This window comes from Eleginops maclovinus, chromosome 20 (genome assembly GCF_036324505.1).
Source record: "Eleginops maclovinus isolate JMC-PN-2008 ecotype Puerto Natales chromosome 20, JC_Emac_rtc_rv5, whole genome shotgun sequence".
NCBI classification, from domain to species: domain Eukaryota; kingdom Metazoa; phylum Chordata; class Actinopteri; order Perciformes; family Eleginopidae; genus Eleginops; species Eleginops maclovinus.
The window spans coordinates 15,547,392-15,568,198 of NC_086368.1; the positions used below are offsets into that span (position 1 = coordinate 15,547,392).

Consider the following 20,807-nt stretch of genomic DNA (forward strand, 5'->3'; position numbering starts at 1 on the left):
ATCTAAACTATCAAAAATAAATGAGTGGCATGTCAGTGAGTGTTTGTGTTATAAAGTGGATTTGAAGTGATGCATATTAAATACAGTATCAACATACAGTTGGTCTTACCAAGTCAATTAATATGGCCACATTGAGCTCTTCACATTTTAATTGTGAAAGCATGAAGGCATTCATCACAGAATGACAGGCATTAACAATAATGCACTTTGAACAATATATCTGAAATGTAAAACAAAAAAAAGCTTCAAACACAGTGAGCTTTTAAAACTACAAACACATTTTTAAACGACAACACAAAGTTAACACTTTTAGTGAGCTTGACCCTCGTCCTGTCTCACAGGAACAGTGGCAACAGAGGCTCAGAATACGAGCATGCTACAGGTTGTGCGTCTGGCGTATGTTTAAGGTGTCTCGCAGCATCAGGTCACGGAGTCGCCAAAGTGCATCTGCCATTGTCTTGTGGGCCCCCTTACTCTTTAGCCAGTGGGATGGTAGTCTGCTCTCCTGCTCTTTAGTGAGACGCACATCTTGTTTTTGAACTGAAATCACACAAATAAAACATTACAATTATGCAACTGAATGTATTAATAACATTGTAGGGTTACTGATTATGATGTTGATGTATTACATACTGTTAAAGTTTAGTGAGTGGAAAACAATATTTATTTAAGTGCATGTCTAGTGTGACTCTCACCTGTAATACAAAAAACAGACTAACCTGAAAGAGCTTGGTCCCACTTGCTGATGGTAGAAGACTCTGCAGTAAGGCCCTCGATGTATCTGAGGTATGCCTCAGAGTGGAGCAGCCGCTGAGATTTGGCTGGTGGGGACACGAACATGGGGGTCGAGGGCTGCTGGTGCGCAGGCTGTCCCATCTGGCCTTGTCCTGGGTAAGGTGGGGGAGCCTGCTGCCCTTGGCCCATCGAACCCTATAATATTATAACAACACTATTATTAATCCTTTTTCAGATTGGAATTCATACATGTTTACATCTTCATTAATATCTGATAATCAAGTCCCAATCTGCAACAGGTGTTTTTTTTCAAATGCATTATATTGTGGTTTTTACATGTTCTGTTCATAAGGGCTTTAAGCACACTTTTATTCTATCAGGGTCAACATTTTTAAATACATAATGATCATTTAAAACACTTATACTCAAACAATACTGTGTTCTGTATGGTAATATTTGTATTGTGTTTATTTAACTATTGCAGTATTTTAAGTTCGAACATGTAATGTATGTTTCTAAACCCAAACTAACACATGATAGTAACAACTTAGTAATATTTTGTAGGGCTTAAAATTATATTTGAAATGTGTTTCAATGTTTTATGAATCAGGCATACTTCTGACAATATCTACACTGGGTTTATGAACAATATTACTGAATAAAATACTTATTGAATGGGGAAAAGGGCTTACTATCAGAGATATGCTCTCCTCTTATATAAGGTTGCCTGTTTACAGAGCCTTACAGATTACCTGAGATCCTTGGCTGTTTCCTGCTCCATGACCACCTCCTATGCCATTGACACCTGTGGGGATATTCAACATCAAGACATTGTCAAGTGTAGCAGGTCAGTTCATCTTGGTTTAATCAAATACTACATTCAAAATCCATTACTGAAATTAACCAGCATCATTATCTTGTAGATAAGGACAAGTAGGAAGTCCAATTGAGAATCATTTAACTAAAATATATCAGATTTATTTTTGAAGACACCTTCTTTCTTTCTATGGCATATACAGTGGGGCAAAAAAGTATTTAGTCAGCCACCAATTGTGCAAGTTCTCCCATTTAAAAAGATGAGAGAGGCCTGTAATTTTTATCATAGGTATACCTCAACTATGAGAGACAAAATGAGAAAAAAAATCCAGGAAATCACATTGTAGGATTTTTAAAGAATTTATTGGTAAATTCCTCGGTAAAATAAGTATTTGGTCACCTACAAACAAGCAAGATTTCTGGCTCTCACAGACCTGTAACTTCTTCTTTAAGAGGCTCCTCTGTCCTCCACTCGTTACCTGTATTAATGGCACCTTTTTGAACTCGTTATCAGTATAAAAGACACCTGTCCACAACCTCAAACAGTCATACTCCAAACTCCACTCTGGCCAAGACCAAAGAGCTGTCAAAGGAGACCAGAGACAAAATTGTAGACCTGCACCAGGCTGGGAAAACTGAATCTGCAATAGGTAAGCAGCTTGGTGTGAAGAAATCAACTGTGGGAGCAATTATTAGAAAATGGAAGACATACAAGACCACTGCTAATCTCCCTCGATCTCGGGCTCAACGCAAGATCTCACCCCGTGGGGTCAACATGATCACAAGAACGGTGAGCAAAAATCCCAGAACCACACGGGGGGACCTAGTGAATGACCTGCAGAGAGCTGGGACCAAAGTAACAGAGGCTACCATCAGTAACACACTACGCCGCCAGGGACTTAATCCTGCAGTTCCAGACGTGTCCCCCTGCTTAAGCCAGTACATGTCCAGGCCCGTCTGAAGTTTGCTAGAGGGCATTTGGATGATCCAGAAGAGGATTGGGAGAATGTCATATGGTCAGATGAAACCAAAATAGAACTTTTTGGTAAAAACTCAACTCGTCGTGTTTGGAGGAGAAAGAATGCAGAGTTGCATCCAAAGAACACCATACCTACTGTGAAGCATGGGGGTGGAAACATCATGCTTTGGGGCTGTTTTTCTGCAAAGGGACCAGGACGACTGATCCGTGTAAAGGAAAGAATGAATGGGGCCATGTATCGTGAGATTTTGAGTGAAAACCTCCTTCCATCAGCAAGGGCATTGAAGATGAAGCGTGGCTGGGTCTTTCAGCATGACAATGATCCCAAACACACCGCCAGGGCAACGAAGGAGTGGCTTCGTAAGAAGCATTTCAAGGTCCTGGAGTTGCCTAGCCAGTCTCCAGATCTCAACCCCATAGAAAATCTTTGGAGGGAGTTGAAAGTCTGTGTTGCCCAGCGACAGCCCCAAAACATCACTGCTTTAGAGGAGATCTGCATGGAGGAATGGGCCAAAATACCAGCAACAGTGTGTGAAAACCTTGTGAACACTTACAGAAAACGTTTGACCTCTGTCATTGCCAACAAAGGGTATATAACAAAGTATTGAGATGAACTTTTGTTATTGACCAAATACTTATTTTCCACAATTATTTGAAAATTAATTCTTTAAAAATCCTACAATGTGATTTCCTGGATTTTTTTTCTCATTTTGTCTCTCATAGTTGAAGTGTACCTATGATAAAAATTACAGGCCTCTTTCATCTTTTTAAATGGGAGAACTTGCACAATTGGTGGCTGACTAAATACTTTTTTGCCCCACTGTAAGCAACCGGCCTATGGATTTTGAGCAGGACAAAAAAACTGAGCCCCAGTTGAGGATTTTATTGCTCAACTGACTAGTCATCAGCTTCAGGACCTCAGCCTATTGGTACAGGTAGCCCCTCCAGCATGTCAGATTGGCAGACAGGAAGCAACTGCGTGGCAGGTGGGGTGGCTATGACAGCACTCTTACCAAAGCAAGGCATTCCAGGAAACCCAGGCATAACAGGCAGGAGATGTTGGGGAAAGACAGGCACCCCCATGTGATGTGGTGGCATGCCAGTCATACTAACCATGCCTTCAACGTATCCCTGCGGGGGCATCATAGCTGACCGATATACACCCATCATAGCTTCTTAGGAATGGACAGTAGTAACAAAGACAGCAACATGCATCAGTCAGACATGCATCAACTACTTGCACTACAAAGCATGCAGAACCATGTTAATATATATGCTTTCATTCAATCAAGAGAGCTTTATGATGTTTTTGAACTTAAATAAAAAGGCAAAAAAGTTAAATATGCACAGTGTATACAATTATGTTTGCATGCACTATTGTCGAGCACTTATTCATTTTTAAAGGGCAGTGTGTAGGATTGGCATAATGTAGTGTTTTGGTTGAAGAGTTCAACAAACTGAATACCCTGCTGCTAACCCCTCCCTTTTCAAGACTAGAGTAGTGAGCCACCATTGCTAAAATGTGTTCATTTTGTGGTGTCTTTCAGGACCTTTGCCTTGCTCAGAGATAATCCTTACAATAACACTACTTTAGAAACAACCTAATTCAGCTGGTGGCCTGCGTTACTACAGTTACTACTACATTTCAGCTAATATACTCCCCTAAATACTACACACAGACTCTTTAAGTCCCAATCCTCAAACAGTGTACAGCAACTTTATGTACATGTCCTGCATTGATATAAAGATTCTACCATGATGTTAATAATACAAAGTACTGTACAACAATCAAGGTTTGGGCTTATAAATAAGTTAAATGATGTTAGAGACGACTTTAAATTAAATCAGGACACTGCAACGTCACATGCAGACATGAGTGTGATTAGGAAACTGGAAACAAATGACAAAACATCTGGCAGTTAAGCTTCTTATTCCAGCCTTTAAGTGATCCCTCTGCATCTATGAGGGGTTACCTGACACAGGCGTCATGCTGGGATTTAGCATCCCCATGGGGATTGGGGGAGGGACCAGCCCCATCAGTGCCCCTACTGGGGTACCTGCTCTAGGCGACGTCTGGTGATGGGCCCTGTCACGCTCCTGCTGCTCTGCTACTTTAGCTGCTCGCTCTGCAAAAACAATAACGACCAGCAAAGGGTGTGATTTTATACAGTTTACAATTCTTGAAACACAGACCTCTAGGTGAAGACTATAATCTAGAAATGTTCCCGTCACCTTCATATTCTGCTTTCTTGGAACCCTCTAGGTTTCTCCACTCTGTGCCAACGAGGCGGCTGAGCTCCCCAAAGGAGAAGTCTGGGTGCTGGGCTTTGATGACCGCCCGCATCTCACTGCTGAACAGGATGTAGCCACTCATATTGATCTTCCGCTTAGAGCCCTCCTTCTTTGAAAGGCCCTTTATGGATTTTGGTGTGGACTGCAACCAAACACAGTGCAAAGTGCTTTTACATGAGTGCTAACATCATATAATTGCTCGTCAGTTTTAATAGAATATTAAAATGAGTAACTAAAAACTTCCACCCTGACCTGCGGCGGAGTGTAGGGCATGATATCCATGTCACTAGACATGGAAGAGTGCCTCCGAGAGTGAGACTGGTCCCCTAGTTCGCCATCATCATCCCCAAGATCCTCTAGCTCCTCATCTGTCATATCAGCAAACTTGGCCTCCAGTTCCTCAATTTTTTTGTCCAGCAGAGGGGAGGGCTCCTTCTGAGGCACTATGAGCTTCCTGTATGAGACATCAAAAAAAGTATTTAACAGATGAATAACCTTCTTTCAAATGACTACGTTCTTCTTTCATTAAACTGCGCAACAAGCATAGACAATCAAGGAGACAAAAAAAGGAATGGTGCCGCCAACACTGCCAAAATGTTTCTGTATCAGTGCTTAATTACCAGGTCATTCTTGAACCAAAAAGTATTTTTTTCTTTACATTTGTCAACGGAAACATTTATTGCTAATACATGGTAACTAAAACATTTTTCACCTAAAATAGTAGATTTCATCCTCAACCACTTTCCCAGAGAGTGAGAAGCGCTTCAGGCCCTTGAACTTCTTCATCTGCTTCTCACTCTCGATGTAGCGGCTCTCACAGAGCAGTACGTTCTCCTCAAGCACTTCAGTTGGCCGACAGGAAAGGTAGTCTTTGAAGGACGACACCACACACTTCCCTGGGAAACAAGACAGCTGACTCTATCAACTGAAACATCATGCACTGCAGGATTTGTGAAATCAAAGCAGTACTCGTTTTAACATGTTACCTATGACGCAGGTCATAGGGCAAGTCTCCTCAAGGTTGCTAAGGAACACTTCCTTCTTGTAGAACATTTTAGTGGGCTCGTGCTCTGTTTCCTCTGGATGGATGAAGATTGGACCAAAGAAGTAGCCTGCTCCGTCTCGCATCCACATTTTCTCAATCCTGTTCAATATAGATATAAAAACTAGAGTGACCTTCTTGTGGTTGTTGCTGCAGCAACCACTCAAGTTCTACTTAACATCCATGTCTGTCCAGACCATGACAGCATGAAAGGTTTTTTTGTCAAAATGGAAGTGATCAATACTGTGGTATAAATGATTCCAGTTCAACCACTGTTTCAAGGTGGGCACCGAAGGTTAGTGTCGTCAATTTAGTATCCAACTAAATGTTCCACATGGTCACAATCTCTCTTTTTGTTTCTGAATTATGGGGTTAGATATTAGCCAGACAATTTTTAGCATTTGATTCTAAAAATAATTATGGTGAAGTTGAACTTATATGTATTTACTCTACCTGCCCACTCGGTGGCGCACTAGTCCATGTGAACCAATATAAACACAGTCTCCTACTTTCAGCCACAGGTTGTTGTAGCAGAGCTGCTCGTAGTACTGACAACCCGGCTCCCCATTGGTCATATCCATGGGGACATCCTCCCTCTCCTGAAAACACAAATAGTTAACCTGACACTAGGCTGCTTTATTTTCTGTCATTCAGAAGAAGAAAAAAAGATATTTACCTTGTCTACAAGACCATCTGTCATTTTGATTTCATCCACCACCTCAGGTTGTTTCTCCTCTTGTTTGGGAGCAAACATGGAGGCTACACGGACGACAGGTAGGGGAACCTCTCTGGGAACAAACCGAACTGAGCTCAGGGGCATGGTCCACATCTTGATCTTCTTGAAGGACTTGGACTTGGCAGAGTAGCGCGACTCACAGACATAAACATCCTCAGCTCTGAAGCCTTCTGGATGAAGTTTGAAGTATTCCTTAAAGCCAACACACCATGAATATTAAGCCAACGCTCAAAACATATCAAAACAGTTGATGCTCTTAAAACAACCTAACAAAGGAGAAAGAGTATTACCTTCACAAACATGACCACACATTTGCCCAGAATCTTGCTGACAGGAGCTTTGTTGTAATAGTCGCTTTTAAAAACCTCCTTCTCCAAGAACTTCCTTGTGGCCAGATGGAACGTTTCGTTTGGCCTGTAAAACCAGCAGCCATAGAGCCACTTCTCACCTGCATGTTTTAGATTTGGAAAAAAAATATATATTAAAAATGATATCAGTAAAAAGGATGACGTCTTACTGAACGGAAACACTAAATAAAGATGCTGCAGGTCACAAACAATTATTGTTGTGATTGTTTTATACAAAATTATAATTATTGGGCAATAATGAGACTCACCAGTGTCATCTTGCCACAAGCGTTCAATGTAGATGATATGAGGCTGGAGGTTTGGCTCTGCAGGCTCCACATACACATAGTCTCCCACGTGGTACATGCTGTCTTTGAAGCTGCAGTCCTGACTGTATGTGCGCTGCAGGTTAGACTGCCATGATCCTCCAACTGAGTCCTCTCTCTTCTCAGCTTCTGGGGATTTAGAGGTGACACAATAAGAAATGTCGAAGTATATGCTGAGATAATGTATGACAGAATTTCTTGTAATGTGACCGTTAATATATATTTATCAAAATACCCCTTTTTTCCTCTTCCCGCTTGATTTTGTCCTCCTCAAACTCCTTGGGGAGCTTTTCTTTCTTTTCCTTTTCCACATCACTATGCAGATGTTTGGAGGTGTAGCTGAGAGCAGGAGACATCAAGATCTCTCCGTTCTTACACAGCTCATCTCTGATCCGGATGAAGAACTGCTGCAGTTCCACAGCGTCCTCGAAGATCTCGGAATCTGTCCTGTAATATACATAACGTTTTAAAAATTGTAAGCTTTCTTTAAATACATAATCCTACCATAACCAAGCATTAAAGACCAATGACAACAGCTCCTCACCTATTCAAGCGTCTGGCCTTTTCCAGCACTTCAAACATGTGGTCCTGAAACACATCCAGTCTCTTATAACGCCCTCGATCTACATTGGTCCTGATAATCTCAAAGTTCAGAGGTGGCTTCTCAGGATTTGCGGGATCTATGGCAGGTATCTCTGCAAGTGAATCGCTGTAGCAGCGGCCCTCGTCATCTTGGTGACCGAGCACGGAAACAAAGAGGCTGCGGACAAGTTCCTGAATAAGCCGTGGTACATCCGGCACATGGGCGTCATCTCCTCCCTCCAGGTCACGCCTGGTCACCAGTAGCACCCTGTGCAGCATGAGAGCGTCTCGGTAAATCAGAGACTCGGGCTCGTTGTAAGTACAGGCATTGTTGAACATGAGCACCAAGTCCTCCACCAGTGCATCCACATCCTGGTACTTGTTAGCCAACATGTGGCTTTTGATCTTCTCCATGTCAACAGGTTTCTTGATAGCGATGTAGTAGTCAGGCAGCTCGGCCCGAGACGGCAACCGCAGGAATATTGTGCTGAGGCGACGGCCCCGCTTATCTGTGAAGTTCTTGACAGCCTCATAGAGCTCATTCAGCTTCTGCTGCAAGGGTGTTAAGTACTTGGACTTCTTCAAAGTAATGCTGTTCTTTCCTGAAATCAAATAAAGTAAATGTCTGTGTTAATGAAAACATCTCAGACCCTTGCTTGAATTTGATTCAAAGGTAGAAAGTAAAGTTCTGGCTGAAAAAGTTAAGTACTTATTTTCAACTTTGGAGATATCATGTCATCATCATCTGTTGCTGGCCCAAGATCCTTGCGTCTGTCTTTCATAATCTTCTCTAGGACGTCAGCATCGTTGTAGACCTTGAAAACAACAACAGAGTCATCATGAGGAGCTCATAGTAAAATTATTTTCACACTGAATTTGACTTGCTGTTAACTAGATATCTAATAGATATTACCCGAGAGCCTTCTTCATTGTAGTGTCGAGCATTGCGGAACATCAGCTTCATTTCCTCCACCATTGCATCTTCAGTCATGTACTTGTCTGAGCGGATGTTGTGTTCAATGGTCCTGAGGTCCATCGGTTCCAGGATGACCTTGTAGTAGTCGGGATAGTCCTTTTTCGAGGGCTTGACCATGAAGAGGTCACAAAGCCTCCGACCAGTGCCAGCTTCTCGTGCCTCAGCCACGGCGGAAAAAAGAGCTTTCATTCGGTTTTTCTTCGTATTCTTCTTGTGACTGGAAACAAAATGCAGATCAACTGTCAATATGCCTCCACACACAAAAGTAGCTGAAGAGGTGTATTAAGTAAAAGCGCAAACCTTTTTCTTTTTGTGCTGCTGGTGTCAGACGTTGCAGAGGAGAGCATGCTGTCTCCATCATCATCATCTCTCCGTAAGAGCTCTTTCCTCTTCATCTAAACAGATAACAGGTTAGATATGAAACAAATGGCTTTAACGCCTCTTGCAAAATATCAAGTAGTTGGCCAAAAGTTTACATTGGACTGACCTGCTGAATGTGTTGGAGTTTGAGTGCACGCTTGTAGATTGAGGAGTGAGGAACATTGTAGCGTTTGGCATTCTCAAACATCCGCATCAGATCAGAGTCGACATGCTCCACGCTCTCATATTCATTGTTCTTCATCTTGTTCCTGTGGGGGAATTACGGGCGCTCACATTTGGAAAGGAGGGCACAGAAAAACTGTACTGTACAGTGAGTGTGTGTGATGCCGTAGGGGTAGAAAATAAAAAAAAGAGAAGGTTGGTAAAACAAAACAAAACAAATCTGTGATTTAAGCAAGAGTTAGAAAAGATGGAGCAGAGGTAGAATGGGCTGTGATCCAAGAAATGTTTGAAAAATGTCCACTTTTAGTTTGAAAGGACTAATTTCTATAATATTGCAATTTAACTTTTTCATTCAAATAAATAGATTTATTTAACAAATTACTTGATGTGAGATATTACTTGTCCCGGTAGAAGTGTTATATGAGACTGAATTCACAGTATCCAACATGATAAATACGTACAATTGATTTTTAGAAACGTATATACTTTCTCAGGACATTTTAAAGGGTTACCAAATGTGACTTGATGGATACACAGAGCTATGTTCACATGCAAACAAACAATATTATATCAACAATATTATTGTGCTTCTCTTGCAAATCAATTAAAAATGATATTGGTTTAAAATCCCTGAATTAATATGGCATATTTTACTAATAGCCTTTCTGCTTGAATTTCACTTTGAAAAAAGGAATTGAATTATTTTTAAATATACTTTACTGTCAAAGAATAAAATGTCAAAAAAACATATGACACTACTCAGGGTAGAAAAAATAAAAACACATTTTAATGTTGTAATAAAATGTCTGGTCCTTGGGGACAAAGACATCAAAAAACATGCACACTTAGATCACTACTAGTTCTGTCATACTTGATCAAATGGAGGCAGATGGGCTGATTGATCTGGAGATAGTAGTCGGGGTAGTCCTTCCTGGAGGGCAGCTGCAGGAAAGGCTCAGAGATCAGCTGGCCCTGGCTGTTCCTGGCCCCTCGCACCGCCTCATACAGCTGGAAGATGGGATTACTCATGTCCATGTTAGAGGTCATACTCTCTGCTTCAGATTCACCCTCATCATAGTGGACAGACCCTGAGGAATACAGAAGAGATATATACAAAATGACACACGCATCAATTACCATTTATTGAGCAGAGCACCTTCATGTTTGATGAATGTAAGATATGGAGGTAAAGAAGTACCGGAGAGAATGCCTTCCTCATCACTTTCATACTGAAGAGCCATGGTGATAGCTGAGAGGCGGTCCCCCTGAGCAGACCTTCTATTCCTGACAGAGCCAAAAAAAAGAGTGGTGAAGTAAACATGACTTCATTCCACTTCAGTCTGAGTGTTGTCTCCTATTTACCTGATACGAATGCTGGACTTGATTGGCTCTCCATGCTCCACCTCAGACTTCTTTTGTGCAAAAACCTTTTTGATGGTATTTGCATCCTAGGAACATAGGAGAGCTCTTAGGTATCCAGCCAAACACTGCAAATTACATTTAGCATGCATGATATTCTCATGTACACACATTTACCTTAAACACTTGCGATCCAGGCTCATTATACGTCTTGGCATTCTTGACCAGCAAATCTATATCTTTAGCCATGGCACTAACGCTCCTGTAGTGATTTAACTAAAACAAAATGTATTTATTGGATATTTTAAATCACCGAAATGTTGCATATTTAACGTAGAATGTAGGAGTAAATGCATACCTGGATCTTTTGAGCCACAATTTTCAGATCTATTGGTTCCTTAATGATGGCATAATAATCTGGGTATTGCTAAATGAAAAAGGCAAACTACGTATCAAAGCAGAGACCATCTTTTTACTAAAAATGTCACAAATCATACTGAGGTGCTTGTACCATTTTGGAGGGTAGCTTCTGAAAAAGCTCGCTGACCAGACGGCCTGTGGGCTCAGTGTAAGACACCACGGCATCAAGGAGCTGCTCGAGGACTTCTTTCAAGCAGGTGGGTGCACTCTGACACACACAAGTAGTCACAACATTTCTACATCGCTCTTAATGTGAATTAGACCATGCAAATTAAAGCAAACTTCAAATGATGAGTACCAAACCACCTAGTAATGTTCTTTGCATAGACTGTATTAAAGAAGTGGACATAGCCCCTCAAGATAGAAAAGTGAATCCAATGTTAAAGTGTGTTCAACTGTCCTTTATTCAAATGACCAGCAGGGGGGGACTCCAGTGTGTGCAAAAGATGTCCAATTGTGTAGAAGGCTCAGAGGAAATGACCCTACTTCTAATATGATTTCTCTACTTTAATAAACATTCACCTGTGAAGTTTATGGTTCCAATCACTTCTTTCATGTCTTGTTAAATACACAATGATTTTTGTTTTGTAAATGATGGCCATTTAGAGTAAAATAAATGATATCACAGGGTATGCTTAAGGGCTTGATTAAAATGTGCTCAAGAAAGTCGCAACCACAGCGACCCGTCAACTTTGGTAAAGTAGCATGTGTATTGCAGTTTTATTATTTATTGTATTAAAATACGAATAAAATTGGAAAAATACAAGTTAAAAAGTCATACTAGAGTCATTGTATTTTTAATTAAATACATCAGAAACACAGATTTTTTAATAAATATTATTATAGTCAGCAGTATTTGGTAAATTAAGAGTAATAATAAATATGTGTTATCAGTACTGTGTGTGAATGTCACCTCATCCTCAGTGGAGCCTCCGGGGTTGTCTTGTGCATCGTACCCGTCTTCATCATCATCATCATATTCGCCCCGCTGAACAAATTCATTCTTGGTTCTCAGGTAAAGGTCCCAAAGTTTACAGGCTGCTCTGTACTCAGGACTGTCCGACTAGATAGACACAAGCAACACATATTCGCGTCGGTGCACAACTTAACTTCCTTTTCTTCCCACAATCTCAAATGTTTTATTATCATACATTTGATTGTTTTTTTTATTACCTTATAGTATGTTTTTGCATTGTTGAACAACAGTTGAAAGTCACTAGTGAGTTGTTCAACATCATCATACTCCTCCATCTTTAATTTCTGCTGGATCTTCATCATGTCGATAGGCTGAGATACAACATGATAATAGTCCGGTTGATTCCTGTAAGAAAAAGGGACGTGTACATTTTAATTTATCAAAATAGTATTGAACTAATTTGAAGGAATTTAAGGATGTATTTTAATATGCACATATCTAATGACACATTTGTTTCCTCACCTCCGTTTGGGTGCTCTGATGAAAAGCTCACACAACATCCTACCCTGATCATCCTTGTAATCTCTGATTGTGTTGTACAGTTCATGACAGACAGCAATCTGCAAGGCAAAGAAATAAACACTGATAAATGTCAGCATCTTTCCCCAAATTAACTAGTTAACATGTATTGAAGTAGTAATATGTACAAATCAGTTTGAAAAAGAGAAACTGAATCTGAAATGATTTGTTAATTTACAGGGTCCACAGTAGGAATGTTTGAGGTCCTTCTCCTCTTTCTCCCAATTGAAGACACTAACGATGAAGTCTGGTTATCGTCAAAATCTCCTCCACTCACACTGCTAGAGGGGGATGTTGCCCTTCTCCTTTTCAAGGCCATGACGAACCCCTGAGGTACAAAGCCAGTAGAGTTACAAGTATCACTGCACAGGTGTAATCTTATACATAACATACCCGTTTTCCATCTAGACAGTGTGGGCCTACACTATAGAGAGTACTAAGACTTGCTGGGCTCAGAAGCAGCCAGTTTAACATCCTGACAGTGCTGCCATCTATGCCGCATAATGCAGAATTATACATTTTATCAAAAAAGTGCCATTTCAGTTTCTAATCAAACATTATTTAAATATGTATAATACAAAAAACTGGGTAAAACATGACTTATTATATTGTTTTATAACTATAGAGCTGCCAGAGGCTTTGCTTTATTTATATTTTCTTTATTTGCATTCATTTAATTATTTCAACTTTCATTAGAGAAGGCACGATAAAACTTAAAATCTCTATATTTTTTATTTGAAATAATGCAAATATACTGTTATTTCTACTTGCCTTGAGTCTCTTTTTATTGTTATCTTGTATTGTTAATCTAATCGATTACATACATTTTATATTAACAATAGAGCATTGATAAATAATATTCTCATACCCTATCCCAAGCTTCTGTAATTGTATCACATATGTCCATAATGTCTCAGTATTGTAAGTATTTCTGTTTTGTTAATAAATTGAAACTAAACAGAACATTTCATCAGAGAAGCTTTAACACCAGAATACAAAGAGTAAACAGAATAAGATAAAAACACAAAAGGATAGTTTTAAAAAAGTTATAACGGTAATGGCTTTAATTATTTTTTACATGTTGCAAATCGAGAAGTACATTTAAAGTCACAGAATAGCCAAAATAAAGGCTTACATTATGCACATTAGAACCAGGGTTCAAGGGGGGAGACACATACATGTCATCCTTGAGGAATTATGCATGTCTCTCTTAATGAACTTTGACCCCCAATTCAATTTTGAACTTGAGACAGCTGGGCATACAGTACAATTCTTCTAGCAAATGGAAAACAGGAATAAGGGTGTTTTTCAACAGGCCACCTGGTCCCAATGTAGGTGTTATGCTATGTATTGTTAAATTATAAAAGATGACAACCACCCTAGATCATTATTATCACCTGGAATGACATTTACACTAATGATGCTGGCCTGTCTGGAGGTTTGACTCAAGAACAGTGAGTAGTAAAAGATTCATCCTAATGTCATCTGTGTGCGTACAGCCTGCAGTTCGGTGTGCACACATCAGCAGTAAGCTAACAAACAGACAGCCCGACCTGTCAGTCACACAGGTATAAGCCACAGCTAACGTTAGCTACACTTAACGGTTAGCCTTGAACACTTCAGACAGACAAAGGCATCACTGTGACAACGTCTAACGTTACTCAGCTACCGTAAAGTGAGAACACGACACCATATAGAAAATATTTCAGTGTAACCACTTGACATCATGGTGTGCTTACCTTCAGGGAGCACGTTAATAGACTCCCAATATCTTTAATAATCAAGAAAGCCAATCACTCATCGATTTTAGACCGAGAGACAGAAGTGTGAAGGCAGCGACAATTTAACAGCCACTTCCGGTTCTTTACCTTCAGATTAAAAGCGTGTAGGATTTCCTTAAGGTTATAAACGCGTTTTACAGGATTTTAAAGATGATTTGACTTATTCTCACTCTAGTCTGGTGTTTGGTTGATATGTTTTAGCATAATGGTACAATTTTAGTATGAGGAAACAATTGTATTGTTGAAAATAAAACGTGTAATCTATCACGTTGCTGATGGCGCAATGAGAGCATCAGACTTCCTGTTAGTTTAATTCAACTTCACACATCGCCATTATTAACATCTTTGTGTCGACCATACACTTTGTACAAGCTATGATTTTACTTTTCTTACCTACATAATACTAGAACATCAGCTTAAACAAGTCATTTCCCAAGAATGAATCTTGTTTTTAATCATATTTTGCATAATCTCCCAGTTCTCTTATTTCCCCCTTCACCATCAAGATATCTGCTTTTTTTCCATGTATGACAGCACAGAACAGACAGCTTATTGCATTTGTTCCACATTGTTGGTGTTAGTTGCAACTTGCAAGATGTATTCTGTCTTTTCTCTCTCCATTTTATAGGTTTTAATGGAGACAGTTAACGGGCCATATCACCAAACTCATCCTGGTCATAACTATTTACAATGCTGCCTTCCTTTTTATGGTTTCTAAAGTTGATCAGAATGGAAGATATATTCAAGCCACAAATCTTGAGCGATTATAAAGACATGAGATAATATTTTTTACATTGGAAATGTTTTGCTTTACCAGTATGGTGAAACTACCTAAAAATCAAGGAAATGGGTATGAACAGATTAAAGGCTTATATACTGTATGTCTTCATTGTTTCTCTACCCTATGCTCCCTTCTGACACGCCTAATTGGGTGTGATGTGGTGAATGATTGTAGTATTCTCAGCGGTTTACAAGCTGTATAGTTGCCGTGTTTAAGGGTGCAATAGTAAGATGAACAGGACATTCAAACAAATCTTTTCAGGAAGGCATGCACTTATTATTTAGGTTTCCTGTCCTCAAACAAGAAGCTGGAGAATAAAAAGGAAGAACAGCAACAGCCTGCTTGATAATAGAGATGCAAACTGGAATAAAAAATAATAATGCTACTGTATTTGGCAAGATAGAAAAGAAGCATGCACATTCAAGGAGACAATCACCTGACGAGGGTTGACAGAGAAAGAAGTTTTTCTTTCATTCATTTGCATATCCTAAAGATGATTCATGATCGCCACTCCTACAGCCAAGGGCCGGTTATACCACATTTATGAGAGATGGCCTTTTGTATAAATAAAAACAATAACACACACCAGACACAACGCCCAATTCAAAGTTGACCTTATTTTTTACCTCAACTACACATCTGTAAAGTTTGGTGACAGCCTCTTGCATGGATGGGACCAGGTTGGGATGCTTTCAGGGTCACAATTATATCCGCTGACATATAAATGGCTGGCAAAGTACTTAGAACTGCTCCATGGTAGTTCCAGCTGTCTATGCACAGAAACGTACAAAATAAGATAGAATGACTTGGAAATTTACTATGATAGTCAGCGCTTTGTTGTTCAAATTTCAAGTGATACACACTCTATGTGACACTGAGTATCTCGTCCCTTTGGGTTTCCGATTATGTAGGGTTGGAGAAGGTAGATACTGTATGTAATCTATATACTGTATAGTTATCTATATAATTGTTTTTTTAAATAATAATTATCTGACTTACCTACCGTTATGTAAAGCAATTATGCATAAACGTCTTGCAGGAATACTGGGACTTCAATGACACAGGAAGGATTATAGTTCTAAACATTTAGACAGGAAAGAAATTAAATTATGGCACAGTTATAAAACATAGGGAAGGTAGCAGACAACATTACAAATGTATATAAATATCAGAGTGAGCAGACAGAGTTTAAGGAAGATATGTAATAAAGAAAAAGACAGCTTTGAAATTTAGACATGAGAAAATGATTAAACCTGAGGGTGGCAGTAATGCACCATTGTGGAAACAAACTGCTGTAAACACCAAAGAAGAAGAAAAGACCAGGAAGTGTCTGTTCATCGCTCCCATGTGTTGCATATATCATTGGTATCTGTTCAGTCGTTCATTCATTGTTGGGACGAAATATTTAGCAATCTTTCGCTAAAATAAGCTAACCTGTTAGCTTATTTTCCTAACTAAACCAGAGACGAACCCGGTCCTCAGGCAAACAGTAACAGCTAGCTAGCTAACGTTAAAGTCGTGCTACATTTATTTGGAAAACTATAGCTTTAGTAATTGAAAAAAAGTGCGTTGCCTGAATGAAAAGTGCAGTGGATACTAGCATGATCAAGGAAAACCGGTGGAACATACCTCCCAATGCTCCAGCCTGCATGGAGAAGCATCTGAGCTCAGCGCAATACAGAGCAGGTAGGAGGCAAACTAGTTGAAGTGTACACCGGTAAACACGTGGGGCCGCTACGTGGCTATTATTATTATTGGGTCTATGTGTATATCCTCTGATGTGCAGGTTCCCCTCCCCTCGCGATTAGGTGTATAAACATTATGCATTTCATTACTTTTAAAAGGTGCACATGCACAGCAGGTGAGCAAGATTCTTCAAGTGGTTGCAGGTGACTCGTTTTTGAGAAACGCATTGCAATGTACAGCTTAATATGAGCTACTTGGTGGATTGGATGCTAGCCAATTTTGAACAAAATGACTGGTGAAGTCGGTTTATTTGTATTTGGCGGTAAAATCTAAATGTATGTTGTTTTTTGAATGTTTTTCTTTCCTTATGGGCTCTCTTCACAGATGGTACTCTTCTGCTCGGTGCCTCCAGCCTCTCTGGCAGAAACTGGCAGGGATCTGTTTGGATCTACAGTGACCCTGAGCAGGCCCCCAATGAGGGACTCTGCAAAGCTGGTGTGCAAACGGAGGCTGGAGTCACAGATGTGAAATGGGTATCAGAAAAGAGTATTCTTGTTGCATCAGACTCTGGTAAGAAAAACATTTACAGCAGTTATGAATCCAGCACTGGTATTAAGAGTGAAGTGCTGGAGTTTATTTGACTGGTGCCTTCGCAGGTGCCTTGGAGCTCTGGGAACTGGCAGAGGATGAACGCCTGCTGTTAAATCGCTTCACCAAACATGAGCATGACCACATTGTCACAACAGTGAGCCCAATTAGTGGAGGAAGCGGTGCTGTCACCGGAAGCATGGACTGTCGGTGAGACATCATTTTACAAGAATACAAGCACAGATCCATAAAAGAAAGATGTCGACTGATGATGTGTAAAACTTTGGCATTAAGGATTTTCTAGGGCTGCCTGTAACAATTGTTCATTGATCTGCAGATTGTTTCTAGACTAATTGTTGTTTTTATAAGGGCTACAGTAATGTCTTTAAATGTGTTAATTTGTCCTTATCCCAACACTATTGAGACAGATAAAAGAAGTCATCTCTATATTAAAGCAATTTTTTACCTTTTTGCGTTTACAATAACATAAACATTTAACACATTTTATTTTTTTTGTCCATCGACTAATCGCTGCAGCTCTAATAACAATGCATCCCTTTCCTTGTTCTTCATTGCAGAATTAAAGTCTGGGATCTCAGTCAGGATATGGCTCTTACTACCTACCATGGTAAAGGAACTCTAAAAATGCTTTCAGAATATCAATATAATAGAAATGTTTTTTTTTAAAAGTACAATTATATTCAGTTAAACATTGTACACATTTGGCAAAAACATACACTGTTGGCTTTTCCTCTTCAAATGGGACATGTAGTTTTGTGTGTGACTACTAATTAAAAAAAAATAAAAATGAAATGTTCAATCATAAAGCTGGTAAAAGCAATACCTGTCTCTTACTTTTTTTTTCTTTCTCCAGGGCACACGCAGCCAGTCAGTTGTGTTGCCTGCAGTCCAACAGATGAGTCTCTCTTCGTCTCTTGTGGTCAGGTAAGATACCGATCAGTTAGCACACATTGTTGTGAACACATCACCTAACCCACTTCGACTGCCTGAAGTAGATTTGGAGCGTGATGTTTAATAAATCTGTATTTCAAAAGGAATTAACTAATTTTCATTGTGTGTTATGATACAAAAATAAAAAATGTGTTGAAAATCAAAGTCCAGCATTATTGAAGAGAAGAGAGATCATTTCATATCTACCTTTTCTTATCTGGTTTCCCTCAGGATGGCCGTGTTCTGATGTGGGACAGGAGGAAGCCAAACAAGCCAGCCTCAAGAATAGGTGAGCTACATGCCCCAGTTTAAAAAAAACAGGCCCTGATATTTTTGACAGGTTATTGACAAAATAGGAATTCTTTTTTTGCTACAGTGAAAAATTGTGTCGCTGACAGACAAGTGTCTCACAATCTGCTAGTCCATGTTGTCCGGCTGATCTAACACGCCTTCATTTGGTCTCTGTTGATCCATGAGTCTCATACCATGTTTTCATTGCACGATACATTTCCTTAATGGAAAACCAAAACTACCAAGTTGTTTTGAGTAGAGCCATTCCGTAGGCAGTGGAAACGCAGCATTATAGTCTGTCTAACTAAATGAATGAGATTGCATCTTAAGCGCTTTGTTATAATGCATATTCCATTGTCGACTTTGTGTTATTCTCAGAGCTAGAGTCCCCAATCTGCTCCCCTACCACAGTAGCCTGGCACCCCCACCACAGAAGCACCATTGCATTTGGTAAGGTCCAGCAGCTGGTTACTGATTGAAGGAGACATTTATTTGGCACCCTCTGTGGTTCTGATCTTTTTTTATTGTGCCTTTTTTAGGTGATGAGCTGGGTAGAGTGACTGTGAAGGATTTCCTTGGAACAGAGCCGGCCCGGTTGGTGAGCGTCCACAGCCGCGGAGTGAGTGGGCTGGCCTTCTCTACACACAGGTAAACCTTGAATGGAAAAAAACCTGAAAAGGACAATAACCACAAGACTCAGAGATAGTTTCATTCCACAGGCCATAAGACTATTAAACACCTAAGCTCTGTAAAGTGCCTCCATAAAGCATTCATCTCTTTGCATCTTGCAATTTATTTATCTAAATAGCTATCATGTTAATAAACAGTATTTAATTTAATTGTACTGTATAATATTTAATTTTACATTCTGTTTTTTTATACATCATATTCCATTTACCTGTATATAGACTGTTCCTTGCAGTATTTTATTTCTTTCACTATTTTTATTGGCTTTTTGTTTTATGTCCTATATATATGTATGTATGTATATTGCATTGTTGGAGGGGCCTGGGACTTGAGTTTTTCCTTGCCATATCTACACTTCAGCTACTGTGCACATGACAATAAAGCCTTGAATCTTGAATTCTAACTATGTTTTATTAGCTCTTACATTACTCCTCTACAAATATTTAACCAATTGTTTCTCCCCCTCCCAGTGCCCCCCTGCTAGCCTCCATAAGTGATGATTGTTCCCTTGCTGTAATGAACTCTGACCTGGAAGAAATGTGAGTCCTTTAACTTCATACTAAAAAAGACAGTCAATCAAAAAAATGAACACAATTACAAAATAAGTTGTTGAGTGTTAAATTATGTAATTTGGAATTTAAGTGGAGGTATTACAAATGCAGAGTCATTTTCAGAGTCATGTTTGTTAATCATTGGTCATGTGAGTGGGATGTAAAAATAAAAACCACAATCTTCGAATGATACTCCCTCAAATGAATTCATATCACATGAGCAATGTAAATGTAGTGTTTGCTTTGCGTTATTATTGATTTAAGACGATGTTATTTGTATCTCAAGATTCCGAGTCCTAAGTAATCATTTCTTCTTTCTCTGTAGACTGAGAGATCGGCGGCACCAGGACTTTGTTAAAGGAGTGTGCTGGCTCCACGATGGCTCCAACACCCTAACAACCGTAGGCTGGGATCACCTCGTGCTTCACCACACGGTGGATCCGGCCACTAAAGCTCCAAACTCTTCCTCTTAGACCACACAGATGCTTACATACCTTGGAGAGAGCGTGTATTAAGATGAGTACTTACCCCCCTATTTTTGAGGGGCGTCCATGCGTATCTAAAAAGATACATATAATAAATAAGTCTGGCAATATCGATTAAAGTGTTTAGTTGTCTTTTAGTACTCCGGATATGTGCAGAATATTTGGGCTATTGCTCTACCGTTCCTGACCTAGTAGAGCAATAGTTTCTGTATATTTGCTGTCTCTATCCACTTCCTTCATACTGTATAGCAATTTCATGTGTGATTACACTTAAGGCAACCCATTTGTATTTGCATAATTTTACATTAAAGGTTACTTCCTGATGTGAAAGCGAGAGCAGTTGACATTTCTTTCTATT

The 20,807-nt window shown here is 39.7% G+C and overlaps 2 protein-coding genes across 3 annotated transcripts; one reads left to right on the forward strand and one right to left on the reverse strand.

The window, feature by feature from the left end:
- Positions 1 to 131: 131 nt before the first annotated feature.
- pbrm1 (polybromo 1) lies at positions 132 to 14,477 on the reverse strand. Of its 2 annotated transcripts, XM_063911462.1 has the most exons (30): positions 14,388 to 14,477; positions 12,827 to 12,976; positions 12,592 to 12,689; positions 12,327 to 12,474; positions 12,067 to 12,216; positions 11,245 to 11,361; positions 11,092 to 11,160; positions 10,911 to 11,009; positions 10,737 to 10,822; positions 10,573 to 10,658; positions 10,246 to 10,462; positions 9,319 to 9,460; positions 9,132 to 9,226; positions 8,769 to 9,048; positions 8,565 to 8,670; positions 7,818 to 8,457; positions 7,509 to 7,720; positions 7,217 to 7,402; positions 6,891 to 7,048; positions 6,541 to 6,792; positions 6,318 to 6,463; positions 5,809 to 5,966; positions 5,535 to 5,718; positions 5,075 to 5,276; positions 4,763 to 4,964; positions 4,504 to 4,656; positions 3,544 to 3,702; positions 1,488 to 1,540; positions 720 to 930; positions 132 to 540 (listed from the first exon to the last, which is right to left on the reverse strand). In XM_063911462.1, exons 2-30 carry the CDS (start codon positions 12,965 to 12,967, stop codon positions 377 to 379), a joined length of 4,914 nt encoding a protein of 1,637 aa, XP_063767532.1. In that variant the 5' UTR covers positions 12,968 to 12,976; positions 14,388 to 14,477; the 3' UTR covers positions 132 to 376. The 2 variants fall into 2 exon arrangements, with proteins under 2 accessions (XP_063767532.1, XP_063767533.1); XM_063911463.1 differs by lacking the exon at positions 3,544 to 3,702 and having other exon boundaries at positions 4,588 to 4,656.
- A 2,020-nt stretch (positions 14,478 to 16,497) lies between these two features.
- On the forward strand, positions 16,498 to 20,779 carry wdr77 (WD repeat domain 77). The gene is made up of 10 exons (XM_063909924.1): positions 16,498 to 16,896; positions 17,281 to 17,466; positions 17,553 to 17,694; positions 18,063 to 18,112; positions 18,359 to 18,429; positions 18,667 to 18,724; positions 19,105 to 19,176; positions 19,266 to 19,374; positions 19,884 to 19,952; positions 20,290 to 20,779. Exons 1-10 carry the CDS (start codon positions 16,788 to 16,790, stop codon positions 20,435 to 20,437), a joined length of 1,014 nt encoding a protein of 337 aa, XP_063765994.1. The 5' UTR covers positions 16,498 to 16,787; the 3' UTR covers positions 20,438 to 20,779.
- Positions 20,780 to 20,807: the final 28 nt, after the last annotated feature.